The 19,941-nt window shown below is 34.1% G+C and overlaps 1 protein-coding gene across 2 annotated transcripts in view; it reads left to right on the top strand.

The window, feature by feature from the left end:
• The window catches only part of LOC135848774 (E3 ubiquitin-protein ligase goliath-like), an 88,334-nt gene that overhangs the window by 59,636 nt on the left and 8,757 nt on the right, over positions 1–19,941 (top strand). For both annotated transcript variants that reach the window (XM_065368769.1, XM_065368768.1), the window contains exons 4-8: positions 5,390–5,461; positions 9,988–10,076; positions 13,366–13,462; positions 16,132–16,248; positions 19,768–19,867. In XM_065368769.1, the coding sequence (XP_065224841.1) occupies positions 5,390–5,461; positions 9,988–10,076; positions 13,366–13,462; positions 16,132–16,248; positions 19,768–19,867 (475 nt within the window). The remainder of the gene's footprint in view (positions 1–5,389; positions 5,462–9,987; positions 10,077–13,365; positions 13,463–16,131; positions 16,249–19,767; positions 19,868–19,941) is intronic.

Genomic DNA, 19,941 nt, shown 5'->3' with positions numbered 1-19,941 from the left:
TTCAAAAGCAGTTTCCTGCTGTATACGAGTACATACCTTGTACAGCGTCCTATATTTTGAACTGAAGATGCCATCCATCGCATCATAGTCGAGTGAAATCATCTGTTTGGTGATAATTTTTCTCCCAGTGATTCTCTCCGCGTCTTGGTGAAGATTAAAATTCGCATTATGTAACTAACCTGGTTGGTATAGAGCAACTTTCGTATTGAAGAAAAGCCCCTGCTATACGTCTTTTGGCAAACGTACATTATTTAGATGGGTGAATTAACCGAGATGATCGAGAGAAAAATGCCATTAATATCAATTATTAGCTTTTTTTAGATGCTACGTTATAGTAGCTCATTTATTATAACTTTCATTAATTATTATGGCCTTGTTGACATATCTTCGGCAAATATTGTTTACATCTTACGTTAAGTTGTCATAATGTACATACTCGCTTCACTCGATGTTGTGGAAATGATTTTATACTGTGATTCATAAAATGTATTTATATATTTTGAATTGATTTTTTTCCTTATTATGACGTAAAAGTAGCATCTTAGTTCCTTCCTTATGTTTTATTGCGATTAAAATCGGACCGGGAAGATTTAGTAGGTGATTCGGGCATGGTTTGATTTTGAGCTTATTGACAGTTTTTGATAAACATGAAAGTAATTACTTACTTACCTACCTCAAATTATTTTATTGTATATTTATTTTCGAAAATTATTTCAAACATTGATACCTAATTATGTGTAGATAAAACTGTGGCCCACTCATTAAAAAAATGTTTTTCGACCCATAAACTTTTATTTCATATAATAACAAAATGTTGAAATATTTAGGTACCTTGAAGAGCTGTCGAGGCCAAAAAAAAATCATGATGTGAAATAATTAGTCAAAAATATTGGTATCGATTTTATTGACTTTTATTGACTGGGTTTTAGTTACTTCCTGTTACGAAGATTTTGAAAAAAAATCATGGAGGGGGAGGTACATAGATTTGCATAAAAGAAGTTTTAAAGTTTTTTTATTTGATAGAAATTGCATTCGTGCTTTATTTCATTGAATAGTCTTATTTCAAGCTTTACCTTGTTTTTATGGTCAGTTCATCTCACAAAGAAACCTCTTGAGGATGGTCTAAACCCCCAAAACCAAATTTTCAGCTGCCCAACTTCATTTTTCGATTTTTGGCGAACGTTGAAAATTCAAAATTGACTCGTTTTTGGCGAGTTATGCTTTTTTTAAAACAAGTACGTTCTAGATTAGTAAAAATGCTCAGATTAAGTCCTAAAACTAATATTATGTAATTCCCCAAATTCAAATTTCACCATTTCCAATCATTCTGGAGCCTCCAGCGCGATTTTTCAATTTCTCCAGAATTTTGAATATACCTACTCCAAAAGGCATGAATATGAAGTTGGGCAGCTAAAAATCGAGTTGTATGTTACACTCGACCTGTTTAACGAGTTTATCCACATTTGAGCCGATTATAGGAGTGACACCTCAAGAGTGATTTTTTGACCAGGTTTTTTCATAATAAAATATCCAAAAAATCAATCGTATTTCGTCCAGAACTAACCCCCCCCTCCTCCACCAAGGGCGAATTTCGCCATTTCCCACACTTTCTGAAGCATATTCAAAATTCTAGAGAAATTAAAAAATCGCGCTGGACGCTCCAGAATGGCTGGAAATAGTGACATTTAGATTTGGGGAATTAATATCAGTTTTAGGACTAATTTTGATTATTTTTACTGATCTTAAAAAAAAAAACAAAAAAATCACCAGAAACAGTCAATTTTGAATTTTCAAACGTTCATCAAAAATCGAAAAATGAAGTTGGGCAGCCAAAAATTTGGTTTTCAGTTTTAGACCATGCTCTTCCCAAAAATCGTGATCCTGTTCAAATCGGAAGGTGACACCTCAAGAGGTTCCCTTGTCAGTTCGTTTTTGAACCTTACCCTTTTGTGGAACTTACGGAAGTATTGGTTTCAAAAAGTAAAATTTTCACAGAATGGGGAGTGGGGGCAAAATTTTGATTTTTACTGTCGTAAGGTCGAGATTTTATTTTTCTATGATGTGATCTGTTATCAATTTTAATTGAAAAACATTTCTCCAAAATTCTTGTAAAAATTCTGAAAAAGTGCTCCGAAAACCCTTCATTTTGATTCAAATGCTTGAAAAAAAGTTGAAAATTCTAATTTCAGTTCGAGAAAATGGGAAAAAATTGAGCATTTTTACATTTTGTCGAAAGTTGAAAATTTTTCGTCCTAAAAAAGTTGATAGTTTTTTTTTCTAAATTTATAGGTTCATTTGTGCTTTTTGTGGGAAATTTTTTTTCAACATTTTTACAAAATGAGTGGAGGTGAGGGAATGACTTAATCAAATATTTCTTAAGTATAAATTACTAGACACCCTGTTTAGGAATAATTAAATAAATAACTACATAAATATTTTTATCATTAAGCGTATAGTTGTACTTTTTTCTGTTGGTATCAACGAAGTGATGAAATATAAACGTGAGATTTCATCAAGTATGTTCGAGTATTTATCAAATATACGTGGTGGAGGGTGGGGAGAAGAAAAGAGCAACAATATTACGATGAAAACGTTCTTTACTCCACATAAAACTCGAAATATTTGAACATTTTATAATAAGCGATTTGCAGATGTGTTTTTGATTTTAAAAAATGTTATTTTGGGGGCTCATGATCCTCAAAAGGGAGAGAGAGAATTGGTAATGTTTAGGGAACAATTGGAGTCTGACACGTGAGAAATATTCCCGCGTTCGTGATTTTCACCATATAGGATTTTTCATCCCTCTTCGCATCTCCATTGATTCAAATTCGTCCGACCCCCCCCCCCCCCACTATTGAGCTTAGAACATTCCGTTGTACACTCATTCGATACGAAATTTAAAGTTGATTAATATCCCACTGAGTTGCTTTTGCTATAAGTTAGTCATAAGATCAATATTTTGCGAGATATCAGTCAAAAACCCTATTTGGTAGTGGGGAGGGTCAATTTGCATATCAATTCGACGTGAATTGTATCGAAAAGAAATCAAATCGAAAATTTGATTGTACCAAGTCCCAAAAAAATTACTTACCACCTTCATACTCGTAGTATACATAATAGGTACTTAATTTTTTTCTATAATGAGACAGGATGGAATAAATGTACGGAAAAATATGATATCGAGTGTGTAAAATAACCCCAATTCAGAGTGCAGTGTTTTGATAAATAATTCGTTGTTATTCTGTGAACCAGAACATTTACCCTTTATTGCATAAAAATTCTCATTTCTAATAAAATATCGAGCAATTTTTCTCCTACCTATTAAAATGATGTTCTTGTATTGTGTATAAGTGGACCTTTTCCAAAACGATGAAGAATGAAAGATACACGAAAAAATTTGTCAGTACATTAGGTTCATGAACTTTTTCTCTCGAACAATCTCGTTTGTGTGAAAAAAAATCCACCCAACACTTTCTCTTGATTTTCTTTGAAAGTTGTTTGCATTTTACTCGTACCTTCGCGTAGATTTTCACGGAAAATTTTTATTATCCCCCGAAGTAGCCTTCTTCGCGAGATTTTCCTGGTAAATTGAGCCAATCTTGGCATAAGAACGGTGTAACGCCAGTATTTGGCAATTTTCACCAAAAGTTGGGACAAGACTGAGTTACTTAATTAAATCAAGGCCAATAAACTTGGAATGGAATTTTCCGAAGAGAAATTTTTTTGAAAAAAATTCGTTTCGAATTTAGTTAACGAAATAAAAAACGTGGGATGTTTTGTATCGAATGTTTTAGGCTCGTGCATAAACTTTTATTGAAATATTTTTTCCATAATTGTCTATTGAACGCAACAAAAGCACAGAAGGCACTTTGGAGAAATGTGTACTGCCACGCAAAAAGGGGATAACTCGAGTTAGCTCTTTTTAATTTTTTTTCGCGATTAGGGTTCCTTGAACATTAGGCTTCATGTTAAGTAGGTGAAAAATTATTTTTAGGGAGGCCGATGACGTAAGCCTAATGCTATTCAGTCATCGTCATCAACACATGTTTCATGAATTATAAGGAACTCTAGTGGTGCTAAATTGTCGTTAGTTATCGACAATTATCGAAGTTAACAATAGGTAATCTGTTAGAATGGTGTGTTATCGAAAATGATCGATAATATCCTTTTTTTGGTAGAAAATTAAATTTCCGATCATTTAATATCGTTATAGTTTTTTTTTAGAAGGTTTTGTTTTCGATATACATATTTGCAAAAAAAATGGTATAATATTCCAGAAAAAAAATTCCAGGTAAAAGGGGGATAATTCATGGGTATCTTCATTCCACTGCAGCTGGCAGTCTGAAACTTTGGCTACACATTGTCTTTGGATAGAGCTACAAATCGGTGTAATCAAGTTCGCCAATTGAGCCTTTATTGATGCAGGGCCTTTGAATTTCCCCTTTTTGCCGAGTAGTACTCAAATATAGAGCTGACGCTAGACATACAATCACTGCAAGGAATAGAGCTCAATCATTTTTTCATTTTGACGCGAGGAATTGAAAACACCTACCCCGACCCACGTGTATAAGGAGCGTTTACAAGGTGGATGAATTTGTTTTTAATAATTTACGTCATTGTGTTGTTGTTTTTTTACTCTACCATCAACGTATAAAGTATCAAAGTATAAAATTACATTTTTTTTACGAGGATTCGCGTGAAAAGCTCTCGAAACATATCGCAGACTGCTCGCAGTGAAAAAAAGAAAGTAAAGTATCAAATTAAAAAAATTCTCAAAACGATAGTCGTACCTACTTGTCGTTTCATCATTTTCGTCGCCGACTCTCTCGCAGGTATACTTTACGTACACACACTATAAAACCATCTCATTTTTAATATTCTCGTTTGATATTTCAAAACTCATTTTATCGTCGTATATTTACACCCCGACGCGTCTCGCACCCTCTCACTTGTATGGCATTATATATCCGAGAGCGTGTATACTACTGTATAGTGTATAGTACATAGAAGGCGGAATTACGGAAAATTATTTCACGCGTTACCACTTTCTGCTTCAGACATGTGAAATATTGGCGAAATAAAACAAGTTATGAAAGAGCAAATAAATTGGCCATTGTTGAAAACTGAAAATTCCCTTCTCGTTATCCTTGCTGATATGTACTTAATGAAAATTTCGTTATGGCCAACTTCCTAGTGAGCTGTGACGAAAGATAAAAAATTGTTTACCATGCCAACTCGTATTTATGTTTACTATCGTATCCGCCGTTTTGTGTTTGTGGCTTAATAGTGACCTGAATTTTAATTGGCCATTTGTTAAGGAAAACCATTAGTACCTGTGGTTACTTGGTACTGTGTATTAATCGACTCTCTGTTATACTTTTCATTTCAGAAAAGGCTATGCAGCGCTGCCAAGAAAGCTTTGCAGAAAATTCCTACCAGATATATTAGATCCGATGAAAAAGTAAGTACCGGAGATTAATTCCACGCTATCTTATACCTCTATCTTAATGTTTCCTAACTCCGTGCAAATGCCCGGTGTAGATGCCATAAGCCGAGTGCTTGACTTTTAACCAGCACCGCAAACCACAATAATCCTTTTATATAAGGCGATAATCTCGTCGGTACAATAGGAATTTATTTTGATAACTGGCGCAAGAAACCGAAAGGAAGACGTATTGCGATCTAGTGTTGAGTTTTGAGGAACACTTTTCCGCGATATTGGCCTTTTGAAATGAAAATTGCGCACATTTTGAGAACCGCTTGTTCGAGCTGTTTATAGACGTGTTAAATAAGTTGCCTACCTATTTCTGTGCAAGGAAAATCTGCGTGTATTTATTGATCGTGATGTCATTGATCCCTACCTATAGTTACTTGAAATGAATTTTGAATGGAATGTTCATCTTGTAGGATGAAAAAATATCTTAGATTTTGACTTAATTCATAGAAAAACTTGACCTCGAGTTATATGTACCTAGAGAAGTGTCCAATGTGTCCATTAAGAATGGCCAACTCATTGCAAGCTGTAATATTCAAAGTGAGCTATTTGATGAACACCATCCCAATTAAGCTATAAAGCTGAAGTTTGTCATGCATACGAGTATACGTGAAGGAGAGGAGTGGGAAGGGGATTAATACTTTCTAAACCCTCCTCACTCGGTTCATTTTTGCACCTTTTCTTATGGTTTTCTATTTTATGTCCTAGCTGAATATCTAAGCCTCATATGTTTCAGTTGTGCCTGTGGTCAAGTGAATTTTTTATGAAATAGTTAGGATGCTTTTATTAAGAGATTATAATATCTGGGCTGAAACGATGTTATTTTACTTTACAAATTGTGTGGAAGCTAGATGATTCTTAGTACTATGTGTTTCTCATCATTTTACGAGTATTTAAGGTCTATCTTGATGATTATAAACGAAGTACCTAATAAATATTAACGATTTGGCGATTAAGTCTAAATGCAGGTGCTTGCTACGTCGTCAACCCTTAAAACTGTTTCTTATTTTAGAACCCATATTAAAAGAATCGTAACTTCATGATGTTAGGAAAAAAAGAAGCGAAACTCGGAAATGAGAAAAAAAGTTTTCAACTTGGGAATAAATAAACAAATACTTAACTTTTATAAATCCACAATAGGAAAGTTTTTTTTTTGGGGGGGGGGGTAATGTTTTCGGGTTTTATATCTTTGTAATTACGTGATTCAGACGAGACTGAAGATTCATGAAGTGTTTGAACTCACGCCAAGTGGGAAACGCAAGAGACAGTTTACCTCCTTTTCCTCAAAATATGAAATTGAATTTTTGAAAATTTCAAAAATTGGCAGCAGCATTGTTCTTCTCCGATTTGAATGAAACTGTGATTTGTGGAAGAGCATGCCCTGAAACTGTAAAATTGAAATTTCAGCTGCTCAAATTGATTTTCGATTTTTGGCACCTTTTTGAAAATTCAAAATTAATTATTTTCGGCGATTTACGATTTTTTTTCTAGAAGTACATGTACATTTTTAGTACAAATGATTGAAATCAATCCTGGAACTAATATTAATCCCTTCGAACTGAACTTCACCATTTTTGGTCATTTTGGAGCAGGATTTTTTTTAGGTAACCAAATTTTTCAAAATTTCAGTTACTAATATATATTTTTTTTAATTTTCAAAAATTCAATTTTTCTAATTCGGCTTTATTTTTTTTATAAACTTTTCTTCAAAAAATTGCCCGAAGTCTCACCTTGTTACCAAAAAACCTTACTTTTTTGCTAAAATTATCAAAGCAGTCAAAATCTTGCTTTTTGTCAATATTTTCCGAAAAAGTCACATTTTTAACAAATAGGTACCTACCTAGCTGCCGAAATGCTCACTTCTTCGACAAAAATATTGCAAGAAAGTATCATTCACTTTTTTGCCAGTAATTTCCAAAAAGACTTGTTTTTTGCCAAAAATTGACAAAAATTTTCGCTTTTTATCAAATTTTTAAATCTTCCTTTTTACCCAAATTGCCAAAATATCTCACTTTTTTTGCCAAAAATTATTGAAAATTGTCTTTTTATTTGCAAAAAATTTCAAAAAGAGATCTGCCTTTTGCTAAATTATCAAAATATCGGTAATTTTCCAGAATTTGAAGGGTTCCATGGAAAAAGGGCCTTAGTCAATTATTTTTGTTTTTCTGATTTTTACAATTCTGAATATATTTAATTTCTTTTTTTATAAATTCCACCATATTCAGTGATATTTGAAGTGTTCTTCCATGAAAAAAAAAACGAATTGGAAAGTGTTTGCTTATTTGAACTTGTAAAAATCAATGAAAAAAAAATTGACCAAGGTCCCTTTTCCATGAAGCCCCTCAATTGCCAAAAATTCCTTCTTTGATCTATACTTATGTCAGAAATTGCCAAACAGTCTTCCATTATTCCCAAAAAGTTACAAAATTGTCTTTCTTTTTGACAGAAATTAGAAAAGTGTCATTTTTTTGTAAGTAGGTAATTGCCAAAAAGTCATTTTTAAGAAAAAATTTAAGTGGATTTCTACGTTTTTTTAGGCGATATTTTTCTACTTGTACATTTTTAAGGGGAGGGGATTGAGTACAAGCCCTACCTATTTTGGAGAATCAAACGCAATTGTCGAATTCCCATGTTTTAAAATTTTTTCAGAACGGACGGAAGTCATTAATTCACGCAGCTAAAAGTGGAAATTAATTTGAGCTGCTAATAATCAATTGTGGCTTATTCTCGATCTATTTTACGAGTTCATCCACATTTGGCTCGATTTCCGGCGAACTTTTCGAGTGCGTTTTTTTGGCCTGTATATAAGTATTTCTCATGAAAACTGTAGAATACATTTCAAACAAACAGACTCGAGGTGTCCCCCAGGAAATTGGCTGAAATGTGGATAAACTGTTAAAAAAAAGTCGAGAATAAGCCAGCCACACCTCGATTTCTAGCTGCCCAAATTAATTTTCACGGTTTCCGAAGAAATTGAAAATCGCGCTGGAGGCTCCAGAATGGCTGAAAATAGTGAAATATAGTTCGAAAGAGTTCAGGACTGATTCTCTTCATTTTCGCGATTAAAATTTTTTTGAAAATGAACATAAATTGTCGAAAAATGTCAATTTTGAATTATAAAAAATTCTAAAATTTCTTTGCATTTCTATTTCAACTCCGCCCACCTTTACCCCTCACAAAGCAACCTCCTCTTCCCACTATTTTCTCTTTTATTGTAGGCATATTAGAATAAATCAGAAACTTTTGGTTTAAAACTATTCTTAAAAAATGTTTAGTTCTTTGCGAAACCTGGAGGGTGGAAGGGTAAGCCATACAACCCCTAAAATATCCTCATTAAATTTTTTTTCAAGAAACACACTTTTACGTTATGAAAGCCCAATTTTTACGATTTGTTTGAATTGTTTTCACATCTTTATGATTGTGAGAAAAGTCAGGGCAAAAAAACGTTTTTTTCAAGTTATCTACTATTCTTTGAGGACCTATTGTTGCATCTTGCATTATAGAAGAGAAAGAGGAGAGAGGGCTGATTTTTTTTTTCGTGTGATGCTCTTAACTCGAAGCAAACTTTCTCAATGAATTTTGTCAAATTTCAAGTACCTATGTGTTTTCTACTCCACCCTATTGCATATTTCTGTTGAGTTGAGTTGCCTAATGGTTCGGTTGAAGGATGCAGCGATTATGCGAATCACTCTGTATAATTTTATTACCCTAAAATAAGCAATTATTGTGGCAATTTTGCACGTTAAACGTTACAGCACACGTTACGACGAATATAAAACTAGACGGAACGTCTAGAGCTATTAATTTTACATCAGTTTCATTGAAAAAACGTTGAATTTTAGATAAGAAGAGGGAAAAGATTTAGAACGCTGTAAAATGTAATTTTTTCCATCAATTGTAACCGATTTAATATTCAACAACGTTTCGCAAAAGAGCGTGTAAAATTTGAAAAATGTCGGATTAAATTTTCATCAACCGTCTGCTGACTTTTTACGTTTATTGAAGTTTGCAAAAACACTCATAAAGCCGGCTTTATTTTCGCAATAAAATAATTTTATTTTTTTTCACCTCGCCTTCTCGCCTCGGTGTGTCGGTGGAAAATGGAAAAGTTTACTTTGGCGAAGAAAATCTCTCTCGAAGAAAATTTCCCACAAGCGGCGGCAACACTTCTGGGTATAATATCGATTCGCGTTATAACTTTTCGAGATAATTTTCAAATGTAATAAAACTACACGGTTACGTGGGTTTTTGGGTAAAATTTTCCGAGCATTGTGGACTTTACGAGGTGAGAAAATTAAACGATATATCTAATTCGAGGAAAGTAAAGCTCGCTCATTGTTTTGGGAGGTAATTACAAGCGTAATTTTATTCCGCCAATTGTATGCGCCAATTTATACGAAGGAGCGAGAGCGAGGGGTTCGAGGGATGTTTTAAACGAGCGAAAAATATAGCTGACATTTTAAACAACCTATATGTAATTATTGTTGTTGCAGATCGGTAATGAACTAGGTGAAATTGATTGTTGCGCTATTTGTATCGAATTGTTCAAACCTGCTGATGTTGTCCGTTTACTGCCATGTCGGTGAGTAATGATTTTTCATTGGTGAATTACTGAATTTTAAATTAACATGTGTGATTATAAAGTTAGACTATAGAACAAGTTGATTTACTCATTTATCCCACGAATGAATGGCAGACGTATGTGACGTTGAGCCGAGTTGATTTTTTAGCACCTCGTATCTACCGAGCCTATAACGGTGGTTTTTTTCACGCGACCGTGCAAAGTACATACATGTGAAGACCCACACACCACACACACCTTCGTGATAAATGATTCGAATTTGTTGAAATTTATCGCTATGACGAAGCGGCCGTTGACGGTGGATTTTATTCGTGGCAGCGCGTGTCAATTTCACGGCTAAATATGCGCGAAATTTTTTAATAATTTTACGCGGCAGCGATGATGCTCTACGGCCAACTATTTACGAGGTGGTCTTTTTTCTCTGTTTATGCAAATTAGACACGCGGATAGATTTTATCAAAATGGGGTCGGAGTTTCTCTACACGATTCATCTACGGAGTATACGGACTTTTTAAAGAAATTAAATCTCCAAACTGTGGTTATAAATTATGGTACTTTGTTTCGTTGAGGGTTTCTCTGTTGTTTCAAGAGTTGGGCAAATGGTTCAACGTCGACGTCGATTTTTATTTTTCGTGGTTTCCATTCTGGATTATTTACGATCGGACATTTTTCAAGATTCCCCATTGATTGGGTGATGAGTATAGAGCACGAGTACGGGTATTTTTCACAAATTTCGCATCGATCGTGATTATTACAAAGTATTTTTCATTATGTTGCGTTGAATTTTTCATCTTGTGGAATATTTTTCTTCGTGTTGAAAATTAAAATTATGGGCGAAAGGAAATTTAGTGGACGTAAAATCATTGTGGTCTCACAACTATTTACTTTTATTTGGGCTTATTTTTATGTTTACTGTTCCTGAAGTTCTTTTTAAAATGTGAAAATCGTCACCTCCAATTTGGCTGTAAGGCTTTCTGAAAGTTCACGTCATCCACACCTCTGAACCAAATTTTTTGCTGCCGAAGTTGATAACAGCGCCTTCGCCTTCTGGAGTAATTTCAATGCTGCTGGAGAAAAACCAACTGCTGCTGGAGGCTTCAGATCGACTCGAAAATGGTCGAAGTCCATTCGAGAAGTCAACTTTAATACTTATTCAAACCAAATTTCAGATTTTCATCTCGTGGCTTACTATTTTTTGATGACCTTGTCGTTAAATAGACTATTCCAGTCATTTTCTAAAATTCGCCAAAATTTAAAAAATCAACTTCAACAGCTGAAAAATTTGATTTTTAGCTGCTACATATCTAGCTTTTTATGGTCGTCTGTCTGCCTGTCTCAAGGTCAATGACCTACATGTCTAGCTTCTCAAATTCTTCTTTCTGCTTGTCCGGTCTCTCGTCGGACCCATTTATGTAGACTCTCGAGGCCGTCTGTGTTCCAGTTTGACCTCTCAAGGTCATTGACCAGTCAGGATGGCTTCCTAAGGTTCTCTGACCTCTCGAAATTGTCTGCGCGAGTGTTTAGTCTTTCACGGTAACGGAATACGTGTTCAACTTTCCAAGATCATCTGCCTGCATTTCTGGCCTCTGAAGGTCATTGACCGGTCTGACTGGCATTTTAAGGTCACTGACCTACCTGTCTATCCTCAGCTGGTCGTCTGTCTGCCTGTCTGCCCTTTGAAGGTCATTTACCTGTCAATATGGTTTTCTAAGGTCATCGGTCTGCCTTTCTGAATTCTCAAGTTCATTGACCCGCGTGTCTAGCGTCTCAAGGTCGTTTATATTCTTATCTGACCTCTTGAGGTCATTGATCCGTCTGCCTAATGAAATTTTGTTGAAATGTCAAGTTTAAAGAATCTGCTGGATAGTGTTGCGCGATTATTAATCGATTAATCGAAATGGACGATTAATCGGCAAAAATAATCGATGATAATCGATTATCCGATTATTTGAAAAATCGTCAGATTAATCGATTATTTCAGAAATTTATTGACGAAAATCTATAATAATAAAAAAAAAAAATCATTCTTCAGAACCATTTTTCAAAAATTACGTTAATTACCGATATTTACCAGCTTTACTTACAATTAGTTAGGTAATTACCAATAATTTGAAAATTGATTATTCAAACGATGCCTGTAAAATGAAATTCTGATTTTGAAATAAATCTCCGAATATTATTTTATTGGAAATTAAATCAAGTCATTGTGAAATACCGCCCGTAAATTACCGGTAATTACCAAAAAACTTGTAATTCAAGGTAATTTACCGATATATCAGTATTACGAATGGTAATTACCGAATGTAAAATATCTACAGAAATGCGAATAACCCGATAAATATACTCGTACCTCGGCGATTTATTCTTTCGTGTTCGTCTCGGTGTGTACTTGAGGTTGGCAAAGCGAGTATTTTATCGGTAATTACGGCGTAAATAAAGGGGACACGCTGACTACAGGGTGCACAACTGCGCATCTGTTACGGTAATTTAACGTTAAACTCAAACGTCGTCGAGCAATAAAACGGGATAAATTTCGCGGCCATAAATCATGTTTAGAACTGCGAGATGCGGATGCAGTAAATCGTAAATTTTCGATGTTACGGCGTTCTACGTATGCTGCTCTTCCAACGAGATGAACAAAACAAAAAAAAAATCGCAGCGAAAATAATAGATACGCGATGTATGTAGTTCTACTGCGTTAAAAATTTCGATTCGCGATGTTTCGAGTAAAAAAAAAAAAAATGTGAATGGCAGAAAAAAATAGTTGGCAAAAAAACACCCTGTATAAAAAGATACACACATGTGATAGTTGATGGTGTTGGTGAAAGCTAATGGTGAAAAATATTCAACGTATATACGAGCACTTATTTCTTCATCGAAAACGGGCAAAATGTACGCCTGTATACGGGGCCAAAGCTGTGTTCAACAAATCACTTACATTTACTCGACTCTCGATGCGAATGCGATGTGTGTACCGAAGATAGGTATTAGGTACCTATTAAATAAACGTAGCTTTTAAAGCGAGCAAATTTTCGCATATATCTACATACACGAACTCGTATATGCCGATGATGCCTAACAGGGGGGTTACATAAATTCGAGGTGTTTACATTCGGCAAATATTTGTAGGTCCTTTTGCACGAGACGCAGACTAGAGAGTTTGTTTACCCTACTTAAATAAAATGGCTATAATATCGCGTTAGTACGTTATATGTGTATAATATACATAAGTTTATGGTATGTGTAGGTATATCGTTTGAAAGATTTTCAATTTTGCTTTCAATTACAGGCACGAATTCCATAAATTATGTATCGATCCGTGGCTGCTGGAAAATCGAACGTGTCCGATGTGCAAAATGGATATTTTGAAATATTTCGGATTCGAAGTAAATATACATTTTTATTGTTTGTTTAAAGTACATATGTGTGGTCTATTCTATAGTTTTAGACGAAAATTCCACCTAGGTGTGTTGAATGATGGGCAGTTCAGATAAAAAAAAAATGATGGCTGAATCTGAGCATTTGAATTAGATTGAAGTGAAATAAAATTATTGACGATTCGAAAAGTAAACCTATCCTCAAATTTGAAATCATGTCACTCAATTTTCCCAATTTCCATCCAAGCAACCATAATTCTTTTCAAATTTTTCAATTCTTCAACTATGTACTACAGAATCTGTTTTTTCCCATAAAAGTTCAATATTTTAATTTGTGGGCGTGGGAAGTGAGAGTTGATTTATTAGTCTTGCCCCTTCAACGATTTAAATCGATTTTTTTTTTAATTTTTAAGCGATTTTCTCCCAACTGGATTAAAGGCATGGACAGTGATTCTCCTGCCGTTTGTCACTTGATATTGCTTAGAAATGGGCATTCGATCAGTTTGGAAAATTTTCCAGCTTAATATTTGTAATTTCAACTGGAAAATATTGTACAGCACAGATCTGGTCGTTCTAACTTCTATTACCTATCATGAATTTTCTGATCTTTTAAGGGAGATACACATTCCAAATGGCGAAAAAATGATTCGTCCATGCAATGAAAAATCTAAAAATCGTCCAAAAAACATTCACCAGATTGAATTTTAGTTTGTTCTTAAAACCTTATTTGACCTACCAAATCGATTTTTGGTGATTATAAAGCCATCTTGGAGTAAGTAAAATGACCTAAAATGAAATTCAGCTCTTACAAACTCAAATTATCGCGGGCTTTGTGGCTCTTTCAATGCATTTAGAGACCAATTTTCTTAGTCTTTTTCAACTAGTATACCAATTTCATTCCAAAACTTTCCTCAGTGATTAATTTCTAACTGAAAATGAAAAATTCGTCGTTTACAAACTCATCAGCTGAGGTATAAAAAGCTGAAATTTGTTTACAGATAGGTACCTTATTTTTGACCTTTGAAATCATTTTGTAGCAGTCTTAAAGTTTTGAAGCTCTCGCCGAATTGTTAGGATTTCCCCAGGTTAAAAAAAAAAAATGTTTGTAAAATGAGTCAAAATAAAATTCAGTGCCTAGGAATTTGGATTAGGTGATCTTTATGGCCCTTTCGATTAATCCTAGCACAAATTTTATAAATTCGTTTCTGCTACTTCAAATTAAAAATTTATTATTTTCGAAAAAAATATTTAATTTCCAAAATTGAAAAATCTAGAAATTTGCTGAAAGCTTCAGCATTTATGGTGATTAAAATGATTAAAATTTGAGTTTATCATGTAAACTCGGTCAAAAAACGAACAATTGAATTTTTTTGAGCAATTTTGCTGAAAAAATTTTGAATTTTAGCCGAATTTTCAAAGTTTGTGCCTCAGGTAATCCCAGTTATTAGGTTTCAGCTTATTTCATTGCAATTTTTTCAAAACTGGAAAATCGAAAAAATCTGCCGGGGGCTCCAGAATACCTTAAAACTTCTATAAATTAATTCAGAAGTTTGAAAATAGTCGTTCTAAATATAAACAATATGCATTATCTACAACTTTCAACTTTTTAAAATTTCAAAATGCTTAAAAAGTTCAAAATGCAATACCTTTTCGAACTGTGAAATCAGTTTTGATCAAAGTATCATAGTTTTGGAGGAATGCGCTGCTGAAGTTGAGTACCTCGAGACAAGGTGAAAATAATGGAAGCCCCCCCACCCGCCTCCTGAGGGGGCTGGGACTAAATTGATTGCGGGTTTCTTACTTCCTGGGTGGGTAGATATTGTAAAAAAAAATTGAACGAAATCGTAAGACATGACTCAAAAACGTTGGTCGAATTGACGTGGAATGACCCTTTGTCAAATTTTTGAAGAATTTTTTTTTTTTAATTTGTGTGACCTGCGGTTTTTTGAGAAGCTTACCTTATTTAGATCTTATTTATTTCAAACGAGCCCTTCAGGATTTACAATGAAGTCCCAAAATTTCAAAAAAATACGCTCCCTTTTCATAACGCTCCCGTCAAAAAATGTTGCCATTTCGATCTGTAAATGATTGCGTACTGAGAATTTGGCCATTACATTTGTTTTCCTGGTTACCTACGTTGATTTTCTTTTTTCCTCTGTAGGTAATTAAAAGGATTAATATTTATGCAGTATTTCCTAATACGCGGTCTACTTCTATGTCGTATGTGCCATGTATTCAGTAGGTATTTTAACCATTCAGCACACGCTATCAACAAAAATATAAGTACGAGTGTAAGGTACGCCAAGGTCGTGAAGTTGCCGATATATATTCAATTGGCGAGAATTTGATTAGGCGCGTTTTTGTCTCGTAAATTAACGCGAATTGAATATAAAAAAGATGGTTAAATTTGTAAAGCGTGTCTGAATTACGGTATATCTAAAGTTTTAATTTAGTTTGCTTTGTGGGTTAATTTGGTTGCTGGCGATGTAGAAGGGCTGATGGATGGTTATGTAAGTTGGTAAACGGGCGACGATAACAGCTTCGCAGCTCGCTTATTTCACTAGGTACTTACGGTTTAACTATACAGAATCGTAATATCTCGTATTTATTTATACGAAAAGTATATCTAATTAAGCGACGTTAATTTTAATGTGTTTGTGTTTTTTTTTTCTTTTCAGCTTACTGGAAGTCAAGAAAGTATGTTACGAGTTGAACAAGATGACCCATTCAGTGATATATTTTACTTTAGTCCTGATTCGCACGTGTCAACGATAGTTGAAACAACTATCATTGTTGTAAGTTGATAACCATGTGTACTACATCTCTATTTGTATTGTAATTATCCATTCTATTTACTAGGTAGGTAAAGCTTTTCGTGTTATGTACACGTGAGCTAATCATAAAAGTCAATTGTATTGTATGCGAAGATGGACACAAAGGGACGTAATTTCTTCCTTACGGCACGGTGTACATAACCAAAGTATGCCTTTTGCCTACCTAATGCAAATACAAGGCACGTGTTTTGTTTTCGTTTCGATTTTCGAAAGAATTACGTCGATTACGTTCTGGGGAATTTCTTTGATTCGCGAACCGAAATTGTTTCGTTGGCAACGTTTATACTTCGAAAAAACATTGCTTTGCATACCTACGTAAACGTATATTGTAATGTAAGGTGTTTTCATTTGCGTTTCAAGAAGCAATCATCTGTAGTCTGAAGGGGATTTAGCGTCGACACGCGACGTACCACACGAAAATATTGTTTTTGATGAATTAATATTCGTCGGTCATGCGAAATTTATTCGTTTTTTACTCGGGAAATTAATAATGTTGCTTTTTGGTTACGAATTTAGAGTTATGACAAATCGTGGTTCATTTTCCGTTTTTTTTTTCAAGTAAAAACCAGGTTGATGTTTTTATCCTTCTTTTTGGAGTTCAGTGCTGATCTTGAGAAAATACTGATTTCAGGTTCAGAATTAACGTTATTTGTAACGTAGATTTTGATATTTATGGTGTACTTTTTCAAAATTTGGATTCCCATTCTCCCCTCTCTGAAGGGTTAGTTTTGATTTTGGGATCAAGCGATTTTCAGAATCAGAATCAGTGTGCTCGAAAACCTAAAATTCGATACCCATGTCGCCGTTTTCGATGTTTTGAAATCCCCCCCCCCTTTTGCATTTAAAACCAACTTTTCAAAAATATATTTTTTTAAATGTAAAATGCGGTAGAAGACCCTGAAAGTTTACGTTGAAGACATAATTGTAAAATGAACTTTTTTCCTGCCAAATTTCTATCTGGCAAACTGGGTGCCCCCGTTACCATAATTTTGGTGACATTTTGAAAAAAAAAATTAAAATCATGTGGCATATCAATTGTTATGTTTGTGATAGAGCTGATGTCAAATTTCAATTCAATTTTTCGATACAAACTCCTTGAACCTTACACAATGAGTCAATGAGTCCTCAAATTTCAGGAAATTTTTAATCTTGTTTGACTCGAGGTTTTTGCATTCTGACAAGAATTTTGAACTTTATGAAGCCAGCTTGAAAGAACATACAAAAATACATTGTCAAAATTTCAAGTGGTAATTTTTCGATTTTTGAAACCGAATTTGAGCCAGAAACGTGAAAAAATCAAAATTTTACCAAAGTGAACAGAAAGCTGGAATTTTGTATGCATCTTGTTTTCGACACTCGAATTGATTAGAATTGTTTTGAGCAGTTTAGAGCAATTCTGAGGCCAACTGCGCATTTTTTAAAGTTTGAAATTTTCATAAAATGTTACCCAGTGAAATTGGAAAGCTAAAACTAACGTTATACTGTTATTTTTGCATGTTGAGTCAATTTGAGATAGTTTCGAGCTGTTTTGAAGCCTCCTGCCACATTTTGGAAATTCCATATTTCCAAAAAGTGCCCAGAGCCTAGAGTTCAGATTTTGAGCCTTCATCATGTCGATAAAATTTTGTTTTTTCCCGAATTTTTGGTCCCAATTTTCTCAAAAATTCATTAATAATAAAAAAATGCATTTTGCTACCTGAAATTTTATCTGGTAAGTCAATTCGAGATAGTTTCAAGGCGTTTTCGAAGCCTCCTGCTATATTTTGGAAATTCTATACTTCCAAACAGTGCCCAGAGCTCAGAGTCCAGATTTTGGGACTTGATCATGTCGATAAAATTTTGTTTTTTCTCGCATTTTTAGTCCCACTTTTTTCAAAAATTCATCAATAATCAAAAAATGCATTTTGGTACCTGAAATTTTATCTTGTGAGTCAATTCGAGATAGTTTCAAGCCGTTTTCGAAGCCTCCTGCCATATTTTGAAAATTCTATATTTTCAGAAGTGCCCAAATTTTGAGTCTTGATCATGTTGGTAAAATTTTCTTGTTTTTTTTTCGTATATTAGGTTCCACTTTTTTCAAAAAGTGCATTTTGGTACCTGAAAATTCATCTTCCCTTCTCCTCAGTGATTAATTTTTGACTCCAATTGGCTGTAATACTTTGTACTTTCCGAAAATATTCGTACAACTCCATCAATAAAATTTCCATTCTGTGGAATTATTAAAAAATATAATCTGTGGAACTGACTTATTGAAATGCTCAGGGACTCAGCAAAGGAGGAAATTATATTTTATCCACATTTGTAAGTTTTTTGAAGCCTTAAAAGTGAAATTTCTGCATTCAAGCTATCCTCTCCTCTCCTTCTTGTTTAAAAAATCGGATACTGCGTCTTTGAAAACATTTCTGCGTTGAATTTTTTTTATTTTACCGAAGGAAATTTAATTTGAAATTTTTCCATCATATACTACTGCTTTATACAGGGCTGTTAATACGAAACGAAACGAAACGAAAGACACGGAACGAAACGGAAAATTTTTCCTCTGGACACGAAACGAGACACGAAACGAAACGAATCAAAAAAATTACACGAAACAAAACGTTATAACGAAACGAATCATTTCTGTTTCTTCAATTTTTGGATTTTTATTGCAAGTTTTTTTGTAAATTTTGACCAAATTTTGCCAAATTCACTCAAATTTCATCCATTTAGAGCCTCTAGAGGGGTTCTCTTCCTCATTTATTAATGAAAATGTCCGCTTTTCTCACTTTTTTGGCTGAAAGGAAACGAAAGGAAACGACACGAAACGGCACGAAACGAAATGATACCACTTTTATGGAACGAAACGAAACGGTATAACGAAACAGTTTGGTTCAAAGAGCTCAACCGAAACGAAACGATACGTTTACGTTTCGTGTCTAACAGCCCTGGCTTTATAAGCTTTTGAAATTGAAAAAAAAGTGATTTATCATGGTTTTTTTTAGCACATCGCGTGCAATCTTTCCGTTGGTGATTTCAAAGGTTTTCTCATCGTTTGCAATTTCATCGAAAAATTGTTACAAAATTTTTCTCGAAAGTTCAAGTATTGGTGAATAAAAATTTCCTTCTGTAGGCGAGATTGAAAAATATTCCGAATTTTCATTCGCATCAGTCGTGTCCTCGTGAAAATGATTTCCAATCGAACTGTTACAAATAAATATTTCTTGTCCAATTGCCCAAGGATGCGTAAATTTTTCTGGGTAAATTATTTTTTATTTCCACGTTTCGTGTATTCAAGTAAGTATAGGTTGATGTAGGTATTCGTGTTATTGACTAAAAAATAGATGTTTTATTGCAAGAAAAAATATGTACCTATTCATTTGTTATTAAATGTATGCAGGTTTTTATATTTTGGATGCTAACAAGTGTCAAGCTCATGTATTTGTTTAAGAATATCATTTTGACTAAATTTTTATAACACATTGTGTATTTTTTTTTTTGCAGCCAGTTACGAGTCATCATCTACCAGTAGAGGTAGAAAGTAGGGCGACTCCGTCAACCGAACCAGCAGTCGGGACAGTATCACAGGCCATTCTGGATGCTGGTAAGTTAAAGAGATACGCAGATAATAAAATTGTAGCCAACTTACATGTATACTAGTGTAACAAAATAAAATGA

Source organism: Planococcus citri, chromosome 5 (assembly GCF_950023065.1).
Source record: "Planococcus citri chromosome 5, ihPlaCitr1.1, whole genome shotgun sequence".
Classification (NCBI taxonomy): Eukaryota; Metazoa; Arthropoda; class Insecta; order Hemiptera; family Pseudococcidae; genus Planococcus; species Planococcus citri.
This window is presented reverse-complemented; position numbering and strand designations above follow the sequence as displayed.